The sequence below is a fragment of the Macadamia integrifolia genome, unplaced genomic scaffold (assembly GCF_013358625.1).
Source record: "Macadamia integrifolia cultivar HAES 741 unplaced genomic scaffold, SCU_Mint_v3 scaffold1887, whole genome shotgun sequence".
In the NCBI taxonomy this organism is placed as follows: domain Eukaryota; kingdom Viridiplantae; phylum Streptophyta; class Magnoliopsida; order Proteales; family Proteaceae; genus Macadamia; species Macadamia integrifolia.
The window spans coordinates 32,453-47,708 of record NW_024868404.1 but is presented as its reverse complement, the minus strand read 5'-3'; the positions used below and the strand labels follow the sequence as shown (position 1 = coordinate 47,708).

The 15,256-nt window shown below is 41.2% G+C and overlaps 1 protein-coding gene across 2 annotated transcripts in view; it reads left to right on the top strand.

Moving 5' to 3' along the window:
* Positions 1-15,256, top strand: part of LOC122065132 (single-stranded DNA-binding protein WHY2, mitochondrial) — a 20,482-nt gene that overhangs the window by 1,073 nt on the left and 4,153 nt on the right. For both annotated transcript variants that reach the window (XM_042628941.1, XM_042628942.1), the window contains exons 2-6: positions 1,300-1,409; positions 1,504-1,601; positions 1,743-1,835; positions 13,371-13,465; positions 13,672-13,745. In XM_042628941.1, the coding sequence (XP_042484875.1) occupies positions 1,300-1,409; positions 1,504-1,601; positions 1,743-1,835; positions 13,371-13,465; positions 13,672-13,745 (470 nt within the window). The remainder of the gene's footprint in view (positions 1-1,299; positions 1,410-1,503; positions 1,602-1,742; positions 1,836-13,370; positions 13,466-13,671; positions 13,746-15,256) is intronic.

Here is a 15,256-nt window from a genome sequence, read left to right as displayed (position 1 = left end):
CCCCCCCCCCCCCTTTTTGTCTTGGAACTATACACTAGTGGCACATTAAGTACATTTAGTAGTTTCAATTTGTTATTCCTTTTAAAACTTTTTGCTATAATGGACAAAACTAGGAAGTTGAGATGGAAATGTGTAGTAGAGATGGTTGTGTGGCAAAACTAGGAAGGATAAAGTATGGAATGATTGTATTAGGGTTGATCTGAGAGTTGCCCCTCTTCATGATAAGCTCTCAGAAAGCCGTATGAGGTAGTATGACCATGTTCAATGGAGACCTAGAGATGTGCCAGTAAGGAGGAGTGATTTGATTCAGATTGAAGGAGCTAAAGAGCTAGGGTAGACCTAAAATGACTATAGGAGAACTAGTGAGGAAAGACATGTATAGTTTAGGTCTTGTACCAAGTATGACCTTGAATAGGCCAGATTGGAGGGCTAGACTCCATGTAGCCAACCCGATTTAGGTGAGTTTTTACCCATTTTTATGTCTTCTTTCTTTTGTTGTGGACAAATCCATGTAGCCCACCCCATTTACTTGGGATGGCTGAGTTTTTGTTGACAAAACAGTCCCTAGATTAGGCATCTAGGAAATTCTATTAGTAGGGAAAGAATGGGATATAAAGTGTTGTACATGACCAGATGTCTAGTCATTTGTTTCTTTCAATCATTTGATTGAAAATGGAGCAGCAACTTGATTTTGAAGATCTCTTACTTTTTCTTGTCTTTTCTTTGATTCCAGCCATAGAAATCATAGATTTCTAGATTGTTTAAGTCCTATTCTTGCCTTTTTATGTTTGGACCACATCAAGAGGGCTCACATTTAGTATGTGGGTGTTTGTAATTACGTCATGTTAGTTGCTAAAAAAATCTGCCATTATCTCGTATAGTTGAAAATATACATTTGTACTGAGCATGTTTTGTACACCTTAGGCTTGGGTGGCTAATGTGTTTCTGCTTCCAGAAGATTTAGACTCATGGCTGCTAATGGTTTGATATATATTGAATTTGGAAGGAAGATTGTTGCACTAGACACTCAATTTGTTTCTCAGAGAAACTCTTATTTGTTTTCTCCCCATGTTGTTTTCTGTCTGTTTTTCTCTATCGCATGTCTTTAAGTTAAGTATTACATTGTCTAATTTTTCATTAGAATGGAAATTGTTCTGAATGATGCACTATACAGCCAAAAGAGACAATGCTTGGGTTGATTAACACTTTGGAAGTGTTCTCAACATTCTTGCACTAATATGTGAATCCTTCAGTGATCATAGTTCTAGCAATTTATAATTAATTTCATCTTTTAAACAGGAATGCTGTGTCTGAGAAACTATTTTCAGGGAGGGCTTGTAATGTCAAAGATTGCACTTGGCTGCAGAATCTTCCTTTTCGGGGCATTGTAACTTCGAGTCAGGAATTAGGTAATGATTGCTCTCAGCTAAACTATGTATCTGCTTTCTTCTTCTGTGATTATTATGCATTTTAAATATCTATTCTGTCTCTCTATGTCTGCAGGGGAAAAATCGGGCAAGATCTTTGCTGATTATACTGTTTTCAAGGGCAAGGCTGCCTTCTCTATACGTCCTTCACTTCCAACATTTAGGAAACTGGATGTATGTATGATTTAATTTGTTTTATACGTTGTTCCTTGTTTTGGCTTATAAATTTGAATGCTGCTGCCTATGTATGGATTATGATTTTTATTGTCTATTCTGCGAGTCATAAATTTCAATGCTGATTCTTTTCTTGCACAGACAGGAGGTTCCAAGATTGATCGGATGGGTTCGATGATGTTGACTTTCTGGCCTGCTATTGGTCAACGCAAATATGATTGGGAAAAGAAGCAGGTTGTTGCTGTGATGTGCCTTTGTTGTGTTCTTTGTTCTATTTGTCACTCATCATGTTACATGGTTTGGGTACAGGGATCAGGTACAAATATGTGCCAAGGAGTCAGATCCACCTGTTTCCAAAACTTAAATATTAGAATACTGGAATATATGTGGTGGGGGGTAGGTAAAATGAACCCTAGGTTCAGGCTAAGCACCCCTTGGATAGGGATCCCAAGTCACTCAAAACGGAAAAGTCAACAAAAATCAACCCTCTAATGATGTAAGACTAAATTACCAAGGGGTAATTAGTCACAGTAGGATCCGTCATAAACTCCAACACACAAATCAAGTTCAGATTCAACAGAAACTCAGATTTGGAAAATAGAACTGAATAGAGGAGATTTCGGTTACTCATAAACCACAACTCATATAGAGCTGAATTTTGGATCAAATGAAGATCCTATGTTAGGAACAAACCATAAAAAATTGAGCAAATTCTGTTGGCGAGAGATCTGCTGGTTGTAAGAAAAAGAAAACTTTTGGTGATTCTTCAAGAACTGGAGTTGGAAGTGTTGGATGATCCTCAAATTTGGGTAAAGTGGTCCTCCTAAGGTCCTAAACAAACCCTCAAAATCCTGCAGCAATCAAAGACCTGGTTTGGGAGATACATACCTGAACATTCTTTGTGGGGAAACTCTGTAAATGAAAATCGATACAGACTCTGTGTGTGTCCTCTGATCAGCAATCTTAGAGGGTTTCAATCTCACTTTAAATAGTAGACAAAGATAAAAATAAAAGAAGAAAGGAAGGGGTTGAGAATCAATTGTAAAAGAAAGGGGGTAGGGGGTGGCTTTCTCAGCTTGGGTCTCTCATCCATAGCTATCCAAGTTGTATCTCAGGAATAAGCAAGGTTTAAGATCTCGCTCTCGCCTCCCATCTCACTAATCCAAAAAAGAGAGATCTCGCCAAATCTTGCTAAGATCTCGCCGAGATCATGTATTTTTTCCCGGGCCGACTCGGTGGTTGGTCTCGGTGGCTATATGGTCTTTGTAGCCCTGAAAGTTGGTATTTACCCTATTTTAGGCCTTCTAAACACAATGGAAACATCAATTTTTAAAAAATCAAACCTAAAATTGTATTTGGACTTCGTACTATATGTAAGTAGTCTTCGACTCTTCGGACCTTAGCCTAGTATGCTCTATTCCACAATCCACATTCCACAATCAACACATGATGCAACATAATCATAAGAATTTAAAAGACATCATAAATAAGAAAAATAACTCCAAATGAGGATAAGGAGGTAATATTCTCTACTCTTTAAGCTTCAATGAGTGTAGGAATGAAGATCCTTAAGCAAAAGCACCAAAATCCTTACTCCTTAGTGTTTTTTCTTCAAAAATTGGCAAGATCTGGCGATCTCGGTGGAGTTTTTGTACAATTTGTATCCCACCATGCATCTCGTCTCGCCTTTTTGAAAAAACGAGATATTGATTAATTCTGTAAACTTCATTCATTCATTAATTCTCAAAGCATTACATCAACTTCTCTTATATAACAGAAGGTACAACCTTACAATTTAGAAACAAACCCAAAATAGAAACTAACTGATTTTAGCAACTAAATACTAACTTGTTCACTAAGAAACTAACATAATACCATAAAGGACTCTTCTAAAATACTAAAACTGACTTTGGCTACTTGTTAATACAAAGGGGGCAAAAAAAGGGACCAAATTACCATTCATGTAATTTCTGGTTTTGGGTTGGCTTGATGGGCCAACATTGGGACTGGCTGGTCTGGTTTGATGGAACTGGCAGCTCCTTTCTTTTGCAGGCTTATCTACATCATCTCAGATGAAGGTCAAATTTTAACACACACAAACAGTTAGGATATATGATCTTCAGGATACAACGATGATCCAGTGGTCAGATTAAGAGTAATATTAGAAAATAGTCAAATCTGAAATTGAAGAAAATAGGAAACTTATAATTAACCAAAATCGAAGAGCCAGATTAACCAACAAGGCCGGTCTAGTGTCACTCTTAGTAGGCTTAAATCAATCCCCCAAGTATGATGGACAATAAAGGGTCAGACCTAAAGTAATCAAAGGCCCTTCAGGTCTGAAATCGAAAAAAAGGACAGAAGCAGGAGAAGCTTAATCAAACCAGATATGTGATATGTGAATCAGGTCAGCAATTAACCCTGGTTGAAGGACCCTCTTGGGGGTCCTTGAATGTCCCAAAGTATGGGAGAAATATGATGGACAGATTCTCCAGTATATGCTGATATGCTAGATACATATGGAAATGGTCCAGAAACATATTGAAATGCCTAGGATATAAGCAAAATACAGTTTCAAAGCATAAAACACTATAAATAAGTAGTGTGTAAAATAAAGCTTTTCTCATTGCATCCAAAGTCCACAGTTCAAACCGCTTAATGATGCAAAACCCAGGTCACAAATCCCTATTTGGGTTCGTCATGGACCTACCCAAGTTAAAAATAAATGAACTGCAAGAGTCTTGGCAGATTTGTAATTAAATAGAAGGTCAGAACCCGATTTAAAGGGGTGATGGCATATCTGTAAGTAATGTGAACAATGGAAGGTTGATGGGGACATCAAGGTGTATAGTCGAAAGAAGAAGAAGATTCAACCAGATCCATCTTTGTGCTTGGAAGATTAAACAAGAAAGAAGAAGGAAAGAGAAGGAACAAGAAAGAAGAAGGAAAGAGAGGAGTCGAACCAGCCTTCCAGCGCTGGGTTCGACCCCCCCTTGTCCTCTCAATCAGCAGATCTTGTGGACCCCACAAGATCTTATTTGATTATAGTACTTTACTTTAATTCTAGTGTTATTTGATTGTCTTACATAATTAGGAAACTAGGACTTCTTTCTATTGGTCTATTAGGTAGTTTTTTATTTCAAACAATTGAGTTTCTAAATATCTTTTTTTTATTTTTGAAAGTTTATTCTATTTAAGTGTAAGGCCATTGGCCATTGTTTAATTCAATGAATGTGAATTGAAAAACAGCCAAGAGCAAAGCCCCCACCCCTCTCACGATTCTCTCTCTCTTTCAATCTCGTCTTTCTTACTTTCTCTCTCGCCTCTTTCCTCTCTTTAGTTTCTCGGCTCTCTCCTCTCTTGTCTTGCCTCCCTCCCTTTTTTTTTCATTCTTTTTTTTCTGTCACTGTTGCGATTACTCACTACTGCTGTTATATACTGCTGCCATTACTCACTCTGCTGCTACCCTCGGCTATTGCTATTCTCGGTTGCTGTTTACTCTCTGCTGTCCGTGAGTTGCTAAGAGCCCCAACATCATTCACCAAGTTACATCGACAATACTGAGGATCTCTATACAACCGGCTGGACTTGTCTTCATCAACTAAAGGTGGACTGCATCTTTTTATTTTGGAGGATCTTGATCTCTTCTTTTCTCCTTAGATCTGGACAGCAGCATGGTAAAACATTAAACTAAACCCTCCCCACCTCCATTAATCCCTATTATATATTGCAGCCCATTAACATTGAAACCAACCTTTGCCCTTTGTTTATGCCTATTTTTACCCGTTGTTTTAAGTCGTTTCGTCACTGTTATATCTCCAAAAACCTTGCTGATTTTCTATTTTAGTTGGTTGCTAGAGGACATTGATTGTTTGCTTATCTAATTTGGGTGTCTAGATTGATTTGTGCTGAACCTAACATTCGTATGTCGTTTGTTCCCTTCCCCATGTCCCCACTTAAAACTTAAGTAAGAATTTATGTGTTTTTCCGTCTAGATTATTATTGCTTTTTGCTACTTTGTTTATTAGTCTCATTTTATTTTGCATGCTTAATCTTGTTTGCTGAGTTTCTTTTTGTCCTATCTACCTAAGTCCCTTGAGTTAACCCTACCTTGTTAGTTAATCTTGTAGGAGACCTAGTCACCTAGGAACCCCCTACATCATCTTGGTATCAGAGCATGGTTTTGTCTAAGTTTAGGGTAATTAAGTACTGCTGTCCCTTGTTTACATGTCTTATCTTTTGAGGTCTAGTCTCCATCACTGTTTGTCCGTGGTCGAGTCTGAACTAAGAGAGCGATATCATAGATTAGAGGACACCCTTTTATTTCTTAAGTTGGCGGGACCAAATAGCATTGGACGTTATTCCCTCCAAAAGCATATACTCGAGAGGGAGATTTCTGACCTCAAGATTGAAAGGGCTAACTACTTATCTCAATTGGAGATCTTGAGTAGACCTTGAGTTTTTGGTGGCAACCGTACCTTTGGCTGCCCATCTCCTTATGTCCACTCGTAGTGGTAGAGCATACCAGGATATGTCTGACCCTCCTAGCACCGCCACCCAATCGGAGCAACTGGCTGAATTCATGAAAGCCGTTCAAACCATACAGGAAACACAAGCTATCCATCTCCAAGCCCTTACCGATAAGTTGGCTGCCCTCGAGACAAGTGCCCAAAACCTAAAACCTTGATGGATGGCAAGGCCGTAACATGACTGGCACTGAACCTAGGGGCAGAGGCCCTAACCCTGAGGAAGTAAACGAAAATAACCAGACTGATGGTTATGACCGGATAGGGGATAACTTCCAAGGCCTAAGTCGTGGTAGGGATCAGGGTAGGGGTCGAGGCCCACCGCCAAGACGCCAGACCCAATATGGAGATGATGAGGGCTATGAGCACCATGATGGGGGCTTTGATGTCAGACAGATGATTAAGGTAGATGCCCCTACCTACAATGGTCAGATTGATGCTAGGATCCTTCTGGATTGGATCAAGCAGATGGATAGGTACTTCGATTTCTATGATATGCCAGAGGAAGTCCGCTACTGATTTGCTAAGTTCAAGCTTATTGGAGCTGTCCAGGACTTCTGGACAGACCTAGAGTACCAGGAGGACCACCTAGGACTTGAGCCAATCACCACCTGGGTAGAGATGCAAGAGCGGCTCAAGAGGGAATTTTTGCCTATCACTTATAGGCTCCAGTTGTTGAATGAGATGAATACCCTGAAGCAAGGGAAGTTGACTGTGACCGAGTTCATGAGCAAGTTCAATGAATTGAAAATTAGAAGTCGTATTCGGGAGGATGTTGAGCAGACACTATCCAGATTCCTTACCGGGCTCAACTCCGAAATTCAGTCTCTTATGGCACCCCACCTGGTGCGAGACGTTCCACAAGCCTTCAGGATAGCCCTTGAGGTGGAATCCTCCATGATAACTTATTCTCAGAGGAAGAGCTTCCAAGCTGGGGAGTCTCAATTTAGAAAACCACCCCAAGGCTCAACTGGATTCCCAAAACCCCCTGTTGCACCACAACGTCAATTTGACAAGGGTAAAGGAATTTTGGAAGAAGCACCTAAGAGTAGTGGGCAGCAACAGTGCTTCAAGTGTCGTGGGTTTGGTCACTTCTCCAGAGAGTGTCCCAATAGGAATCTTTATGGAGGAGACCAGACCCCTGAGGAAAGTGACCAAGAGGGTTTTCAGGACCATGAGTATGAGGACCATAGGCCAGATGAGACCATATCTGATGAGAACACCGAGGAGGCCGGTGACCTCACGCTCAGCATTGTGCGTTGCATGGTCTCACAACCTAAGAGTAGCGACGATTGGCGACGAACTAATATTTCCATCACCTACACGTCATCAGGGCAAGAACTGCCGCGTCGCCATAGACAACGGGAGTTGCATGAATGTGGTCGCCAAGAGCGTTGTTGCTCGAATGGGCCTCAAACCTGAACCCCACCCCAAGCCTTACAAGGTTGCATGGGTTGATCAGACCACCATTCCTGTAAATCTGAGGTGTCTAGTTCCCCTACACTTTACAGGATATGAGGATCGAGTGTGGTGTGATGTCCTAGAGATGGATGTTGCCCACATCATTCTAGGTAGGCCCTGGTTATATGACCGGGATGTCACCAATTATGGGAAGTCTAACACCTATGTCTTTGAGTTCAAAGGGAAGAAGATCAGGCTGACACCCAGTGCCCCTAGGGAAGTTAGGGTTCCAGAACACAAGGGAAGTACATCCAAACACGCCCCCACCAAAACACTCAACATCTTAAATCAACAACAATTTGAAGGAGAGTGTCACGAGTCAAGGGTGATTTATGCTCTAGTTGCCGTACAGAGTAATACCGATAGGTCACGCTTATTCATTGAGGCTCCTAGAGAAGTGCAACCCTTGTTGAGGAAATTCGAGAGGCTATTCCCTGAGGAACTACCTGATGAGTTACCGCCTATGCGTGACATCCAACACTCTATTGACTTGGTTCTAGGATCCTCTCTCCCGAACTTACCCCATTATCGAATGAATCCCAAAGAACACGCGGAACTCAAATGGCAAGTGGATGAACTTTTGCAAAAGGGATTCATTAGGGAAAGCCTTGGCCCGTGTGTTGTACCTGCCTTGCTCACGCCAAAGAAAGATGGCACCTGGCGTATGTGTGTTGATAGTAGGGCCATCAATAAGATCACCATCAAGTATAGGTTCCCTATCCCTAGGCTTGATGACATGTTGGATATGATGGCCAACTCTTCGATCTTTTCGAAGATTGATCTCAAGAGCGGAAACCACCAGATTAGGGTTAGGCCTAGAGATGAGTGGAAGACAGCCTTCAAGACGAAGGATGGCCTCTTTAAGTGGTTAGTCATGCCTTTTGGCTTGTCAAATGCACCTAGCACCTTCATGAGGGTAATGAATCAAGTGCTTCAACCATTCATTGGCAAGTTCCTTGTGGTTTACTTTGATGACATCTTCATCTATAGTAAGACCCCGTCTTCCCACTTGGATCACTTACATAAGGTTTTTCATGTGTAAGACAAGAGAAACTCTTTTTCAACCTCAAGAAGTGCACCTTCATGAGTGATCAAGTCATCTTCCTGGGATTTGTTGTGTCAGCTCAAGGAGTATCTGCTGACCCTGAGAAAGTGAGAGCGATTGTAGAGTGGCCTGAGCCAACTAACATTCATGAGGTACGAAGCTTTCATGGTTTAGCCACTTTCTACAGAAGATTCATCTACCGGTTTAGTTCCATTATGTCTCATATCACCGATTGCATGAAAAAGAAGGAGTTTCAATGGACTAAGAGTGCTACGAAGGCCTTTAATGAGATTAAAAAACTTATGACTGAAGCTCCAGTCTTGCGCCTCCCAGATTTCTCTAAGGTCTTCAAAGTTAATTGTGATGCATCTGGTATTGGGATAGGTGGTGTCCTGGGACAAGAGGGCCACCCTGTTGCCTATTTTAGTGAGAAGTTTAATGAAGCTAGGCAACGATATTCTACATACGACAAGGAATTTTATGCGGTTGTCCAATCATTGCGCTGTTAGCGACATTACCTTTTACCGCAAGAATTCGTGCTACTCTCTGACCACCAAGCTCTGAGATACCTGAGTGTCCAAAAGAAACTTAACCAGAGGCATGCTAAGTGGGTTGAGTTTCTCCAAGAGTACACTTTTGTACTCAAGCACAGACCTGGTGTCGAGAATACTGCTGCAGATGCGCTAAGCCGGGTGAACATATTCCTCATTCGCACCAATACTAGGAGTCGGGCTAGTGTGCTACTCCAGGCAATGAGTGTAGAGGTTGTAGGCTTCCAGCGAGTCAAGGACCAATACCCCACCTGTCCTGATTTTAGTGAGCCGTTCATTTCCTTGAGTGAAAGAAACCCAGTCAACCGCTCGGACTACCTACTTAGGGAGGGCTTTCTTTTTAAAGGAAGCAAGTTGTGCATTCCCAGGACTTCACTCCAAGATTTCCTGATTTGGGAATTACATGCTGGGGGAGTCGCTGGCCACTTCGGTCGCGATAAGACCATCACCCTCGTTGAGGACCGATTCTTTTGGCTAGGACTGAAGAAGGATGTTGCTAGAGTTGTAAATCAGTGCAGGACATGCCAGACCGCCAAACAACAAAAGCAAAACACGGGTTTGTACACTCCCCTACCCGTTCCCCATTCCCCTTGGTAGGACCTTAGCATGGACTTCGTGCTTGGTCTACCAAGAACTTCGAGAGGCCATGATTCTGTTTATGTGGTTGTTGACCGCTTCTCAAAGATGACCCATTTTATCCCATGCTTTAAGACCTCCGATGCATCCATAGTAACCAAACTTTTCTTTAATGAGGTTGTCAAGTACCATGGGTTACCCCTCACCATAGTGTCTGATAGGGATGTTAAGTTCACTAGTCATTTTTGGAGGACCCTATGGCGGATGATGGGCACGAAACTCCGTTCCTCCTCAGCTTTCCACCCTCAGACCGATGGCGAAACCGAGGTTGTCAATAGGAGCTTAGGGAATTTATTGCGTTGCCTCATAGGAGAACACCTTACCAGTTGGGATCGAGTCCTTAGCCAGGCCGAGTTTGCATATAACAGTTCTAAGAACCGTACCATTGGTCTGTCCCCCTTTGAGATATGTTGAGGATACCATCCTCGGACACCCATAGATCTTATCCTAGTCGTGTCTAGTTCTAGGACCTCCCAGTCAGCCGAATCTTTTGCTCAGCATATACATGATTTGCATGCAGGTATAAGGAGACAGATAGCACTGAGCAATGAGCAATACAAATCGAAGGCAGATGTGCACAGAAGGCTACAAGAGTTTCAAGAGGGTGATATGGTGATGGTAAGAATCAAGCCGCAATGTTTTGTTAGGGGAAAAGCGAGCAAGCTACATGCTCGTAGCACAGGTCCGTTCAAGGTACTCAAGAGGATAGGTGCCAATGCGTATGTTCTTGATCTGCCAGCTAGCATGGAGATCAGCAATATTTTCAATGTTGAAGACCTAGTCCCATACCATGGTACCTCTACCTTTACCCCTTTCTATCCTGATGACCTTGAAGACTTCCCTTTCAACATTGATGAGACTTCTGAGCCAAGCCAACCACTTCCCCCCACCTCATTACCACCTGTGCCTAAGGTCACGAGAAGAACTGAAGAAGTTGAGGAAATCCTTGATGAGAGGATTGTGTCCACACACACTGGAGGTTCTAGAGAGTTCTTGGTCAAGTGGCATGGACGTCCGGAAATTGACAATACTTGGATCACAATGCAAGAAGTCCAACAACTCAACCCAGACCTACTTGAGTATTACATGAGCTTTAATTCACCGGAGGTGAATTCTTCCAAGCCGGGGAGAGTTGATGGGGACATTGAGGTGTACAGTCGAAAGAAGAAGAATATTCAACCAGATCCATCTTTGTGGTTGGAAGATTAAACAAGAAAGAAGAAGGAAAGAGAAGAAACAAGAAAGAAGAAGGAAAGAGAGGAGTTGAACCAGCCTTCCAGTGCTTGGTTCGACCCCCCCTTGTCCTCCCAATCAGCAGATCTTGTGGACCCCACAAGATCTTATTTGATTATAGTACTTTACTTTACTTCTAGTGTTATTTGATTGTCTTTCATAATTAGGAAACTAGGACTTCTTTCTATTGGTCTATTAGGTAGTTTTTTATTTCAAGCAATTGAGTTTCTAAATATCTTTTTTTTATTTTTGGAAGTTTATTCTATTTAAGTGTAAGGCCATTGGCCATTGTTTAATTCAATGAATGTGAATTGAAAAACAGCCAAGAGCAAAGCCCCCACCCCTCTCACGATTGTCTCTCTCTTTCAATCTCGTCTTTCTCACTTTCTCTCTCGCCTCTTTCCTCTCTTTAGTCTCTCGGCTCTCTCTTCTCTATTCTCTCTTCTCTCTTGTCTTGCCTCCCTCTCTTTTTTTTTCATTCTTTTTTTTTCTGTCACTGCTACGATTACTCACTACTGCTGTTACATACTGCTGCCATTACTCACTGCTGCTACTACCCTCGGTTGTTGCTACTCTCGGTTGCTGTTTACTCTCTGCTGGTGCTGATCACCTTTCAATGAATGGATTATTGCTGGTTGTACCTGCTGTCCGTGAGTTGCTGAGAGCCCCAACATCATTCACCAAGCTACATCGACAATACTGAGGATCTCTATACAACTGGCTGGACTTGTCTTCATCAACTAAAGGTGGACTGCATCTCTTTATTTTGGAGGACCTTGATCTTTTCTTTTCTCCTCAGATCTGGACAGCAGCATGGTAAAACATTAAACTAAACCCTCCCCACCTCCATTAATCCCTATTATATATTGCAGCCCATTAACATTGAAACCAGCCTTTGCCCTTTGTTTATGCCTATTTTTACCCGTTGTTTTAAGTCGTTTCGTCACTGTTATATCTCTAAAAACCTTGCCGATTTTCTATTTTGCTAGAGGACATTGATTGTTTGCATATCTAATTTGGGTGGCTAGATTGATTTGTGCTGAACCTAACATTCGTATGTCGTTTGTTCCCTGCCCCATGTCCCCACTTGAAACTTAAGTAAGAATTTATGTGTTTTTCCGTCTAGATTATTATTGCTTTTTGCTACTTTGTTTATTAGTCACATTTTATTTTGCATGCTTAATCTTGTTTGCTGAGTTTCTTTTTGTCCTATCTACCTAAGTCCCTTGAATTAACCCTACCTAGTTAGTTAATCTTGTAGGAGACCTAGTCACCTAGGAACCCCCTACATCAAAGGTCCTTTTTGGAAGAGGAGACAGAATTGGAACTAAGCTGGGACAAAAATATTGGAGAATTTTCTGGAAGTTAACTTAAAGGAAGAATATAATAGAACCAATTTTTGAACAGAGTTTTCGTGGCGCCTAGGTGAAATCTCAAGCGACACCAGTAAAGACAAAGCCTCCTTGGTCGCCTAGGCAATGCCTTGACAACTATTCTTTAGAAAGTAGGGGCTGTTCTGTAATCTTGATGAACAGGGCTTTAGAAACCCAGCGGTAGAAGTAAACTCACTTACGGCTGGAACAATTCCCTATCCAAGCAACCAATTCCAACGAGTATTAAGAAGGTATCAAACCCTGCAAAATGGATCTGGCAGACTGTACAGAACCAGATTTGGTGTCAAGGATACATCACTGTAGGAATGGACTTTGGATGCAAGACCATAGGGTCTGGGTTGCCTAGGAGAGGGCAACCTATGCCCAAAATATTGGACCAAACCAACTTTTGAAGGTGTGTCAGAACTCAGAAGCGAAGTTAATTTGTTCCAGAAGTACCACAAGTTGCAGGAAAATAAACAGGATAGCAGAATAATAATAGGAAATAAAGGATGGAAGCATGGAGGAGATCTCTTCTTTCTCTGGGTTGGACAAAGAGAACAAGAAGAACCACGTAACCTCAGCCACGGCCTACAAGAACTCAAATAAGTTCCATTCGATCAAATCGATCTCCAAATTTGGTGCGAATGCTTACATATATAAAAGAAAGAGTATAATGTTCGTAATCAAACTCTAAGCTGAATTGAAATTGTAATAACTAGGTAACTAAATAGTTGCTCAATCGCTTTTGCGTATCCAATTTCCCTGACATAAAATTATGGAAAAATTGCAAGATTATCCCAAATCCCTAATATTGTGTGACTGCATCACTTAAATGCTTATGTGAGGACTGGTTTTATTTGCTTGAAGCGCATCCTATTTAACACAACAGAAACTCTGATGTTAATTAAGCTTGACTCATTGACTGAACTTATAATTTGTAGGTATTTGCTTTGTCACCGACTGAGGTTGGATCTGTGATAAGCCTGGGCCTTAATGATTCCTGTGAATTTTTCCATGATCCTTCTATGAAAACAAGGTTGGTAGTCTTTTATCCTTTGCTGAGAAAAATCACTGTTATCATACTGAAAGGATTAGCATAAAAGGTTGAGATTATAATACGAGAAAGTGGCACATTTTATGGACCAGGTGATAAAATGTCGCCATCATTTTATTTCCACTAGTTTAAGAATTTTTGTATTTAATTTTCAAACTTGATGAGTTGACAAGCATTTAATGTAACAGTCTTGCTGGTCAAGTGAGGAAGAGCCTATCAGTTACACCAATAGCAGATGGTGGTGGCTATTTCTTTAGTTTGAGTAAGCCTGTGCCTTGTCTTATTATTTTGATGCTCATTTGCTTGGTCTCTTTGTTGTATGATTGCATGAAGTTGTTAATCATAGCATCTTAGTTTTATGCAGTTTTATCTCCTTATTTCTTGCAAAATTCGTACAAATGTCCATATTCAGCTTAAAGCATGTAAGTTTATAAGAATTAAGAACATATAGGGATTGAAATGCTTAAGTCAACAACAAAATTATTCACATAAGGTTATATGATTTTGAGGTGTACTTTATATTTTTTCCTTAAATTTGATCATGTTGGTTCTTAGAAAACTAGTCATAAAGGTGCCACCTGTGCTCCCACTAGACTACTGTGGATGAGTAGATATTTAAAAATGTCTTTTAAAACATTATGTTCTATTCCTAATAGAACATATGCCCATCAGTTGCTGCAGCAGCATCACTTGTTGCTTTAGACTGGTATAAAGAAAAGGAATCCTCAAGCCTTATGGAGTTATCATTTTTTTTTTTTTTTGTTCTTTTTCTATTATGAGTTGTTATGTTGGTGTACGATGTCTTGTGTTCCGTCACAGTTTAATCCAATGAGTACTGGTGCAGCGCCTCGACAGACAGGACGACGGTCCCGCTAGCCGATTAGTGGGCCGTGGGGGTTGCAAGGGGGGCAGGGGGTGCAGCCCCCCGCTCGAATTTTTTATTTGAGGGCAATTGTGTACTTTCTAGATTAGGGTTTTTCGCTATATATTTGTAGCGAGGGTTTCTCTATAATGCAAGCAATACTGAGAGGTGTGAGGGACGAGTGCTGTCCCTATTCTCCATTGATAGTGAAGCAGGATCTCATCTCACCGGGGACGTAGGCAATCTTGTCGAACCTCGTAAAATCTGTGTGCATTGTTTGTTCTGATTTTTCCATTATCTTTTGCATCATTTTAGGGTTGCATTTCTACATTATTATTCGTTTCCATAGTCAATTGGTCAATAATTTGTTTTGCTTCTGTTTGCATCCTAAGTTGGAGAAATTGGATGTCGTATTTGCTACATATAGGAAGAACATGCTATGATTGCATCAATATTTAGACAGAGTGCCATATCTCATGGAAGGAGGGGTTTGTTTCTGCATGCCCATTCGCTGGAGAGGAAAAATTTTATAATGGTGTTACAGTAAATAAAACCCACTTGGTTTCTTGGTGTGTATCTACCTAACTGTCCCTTAGCTTTTATCTTTTCCTGTGATTGGACAAGCAGGTTTTCATTGCATCTTGTGTTCCACAGGATCCAATCTCGGCAACCAGCTTTGTTTGAAAACTGGATTTGCCTGGCTCAGTCTGTTGGCTCTAGTGGATTGTGGAGAACTTGTTTAGGCCTAAGCTTGGTTTAAGTTCTTACTTCCAATGAGATGTTGGACTCTTACAAGGTCTCATCCATTATGTTTTTCTTCACCCTCATATTTTTTATTATATATGTGGGTTGCGATTAGTGATGCCAACACCATCTCCTCTCTCCTACCCCCACCCCCCACCCCCCACCCC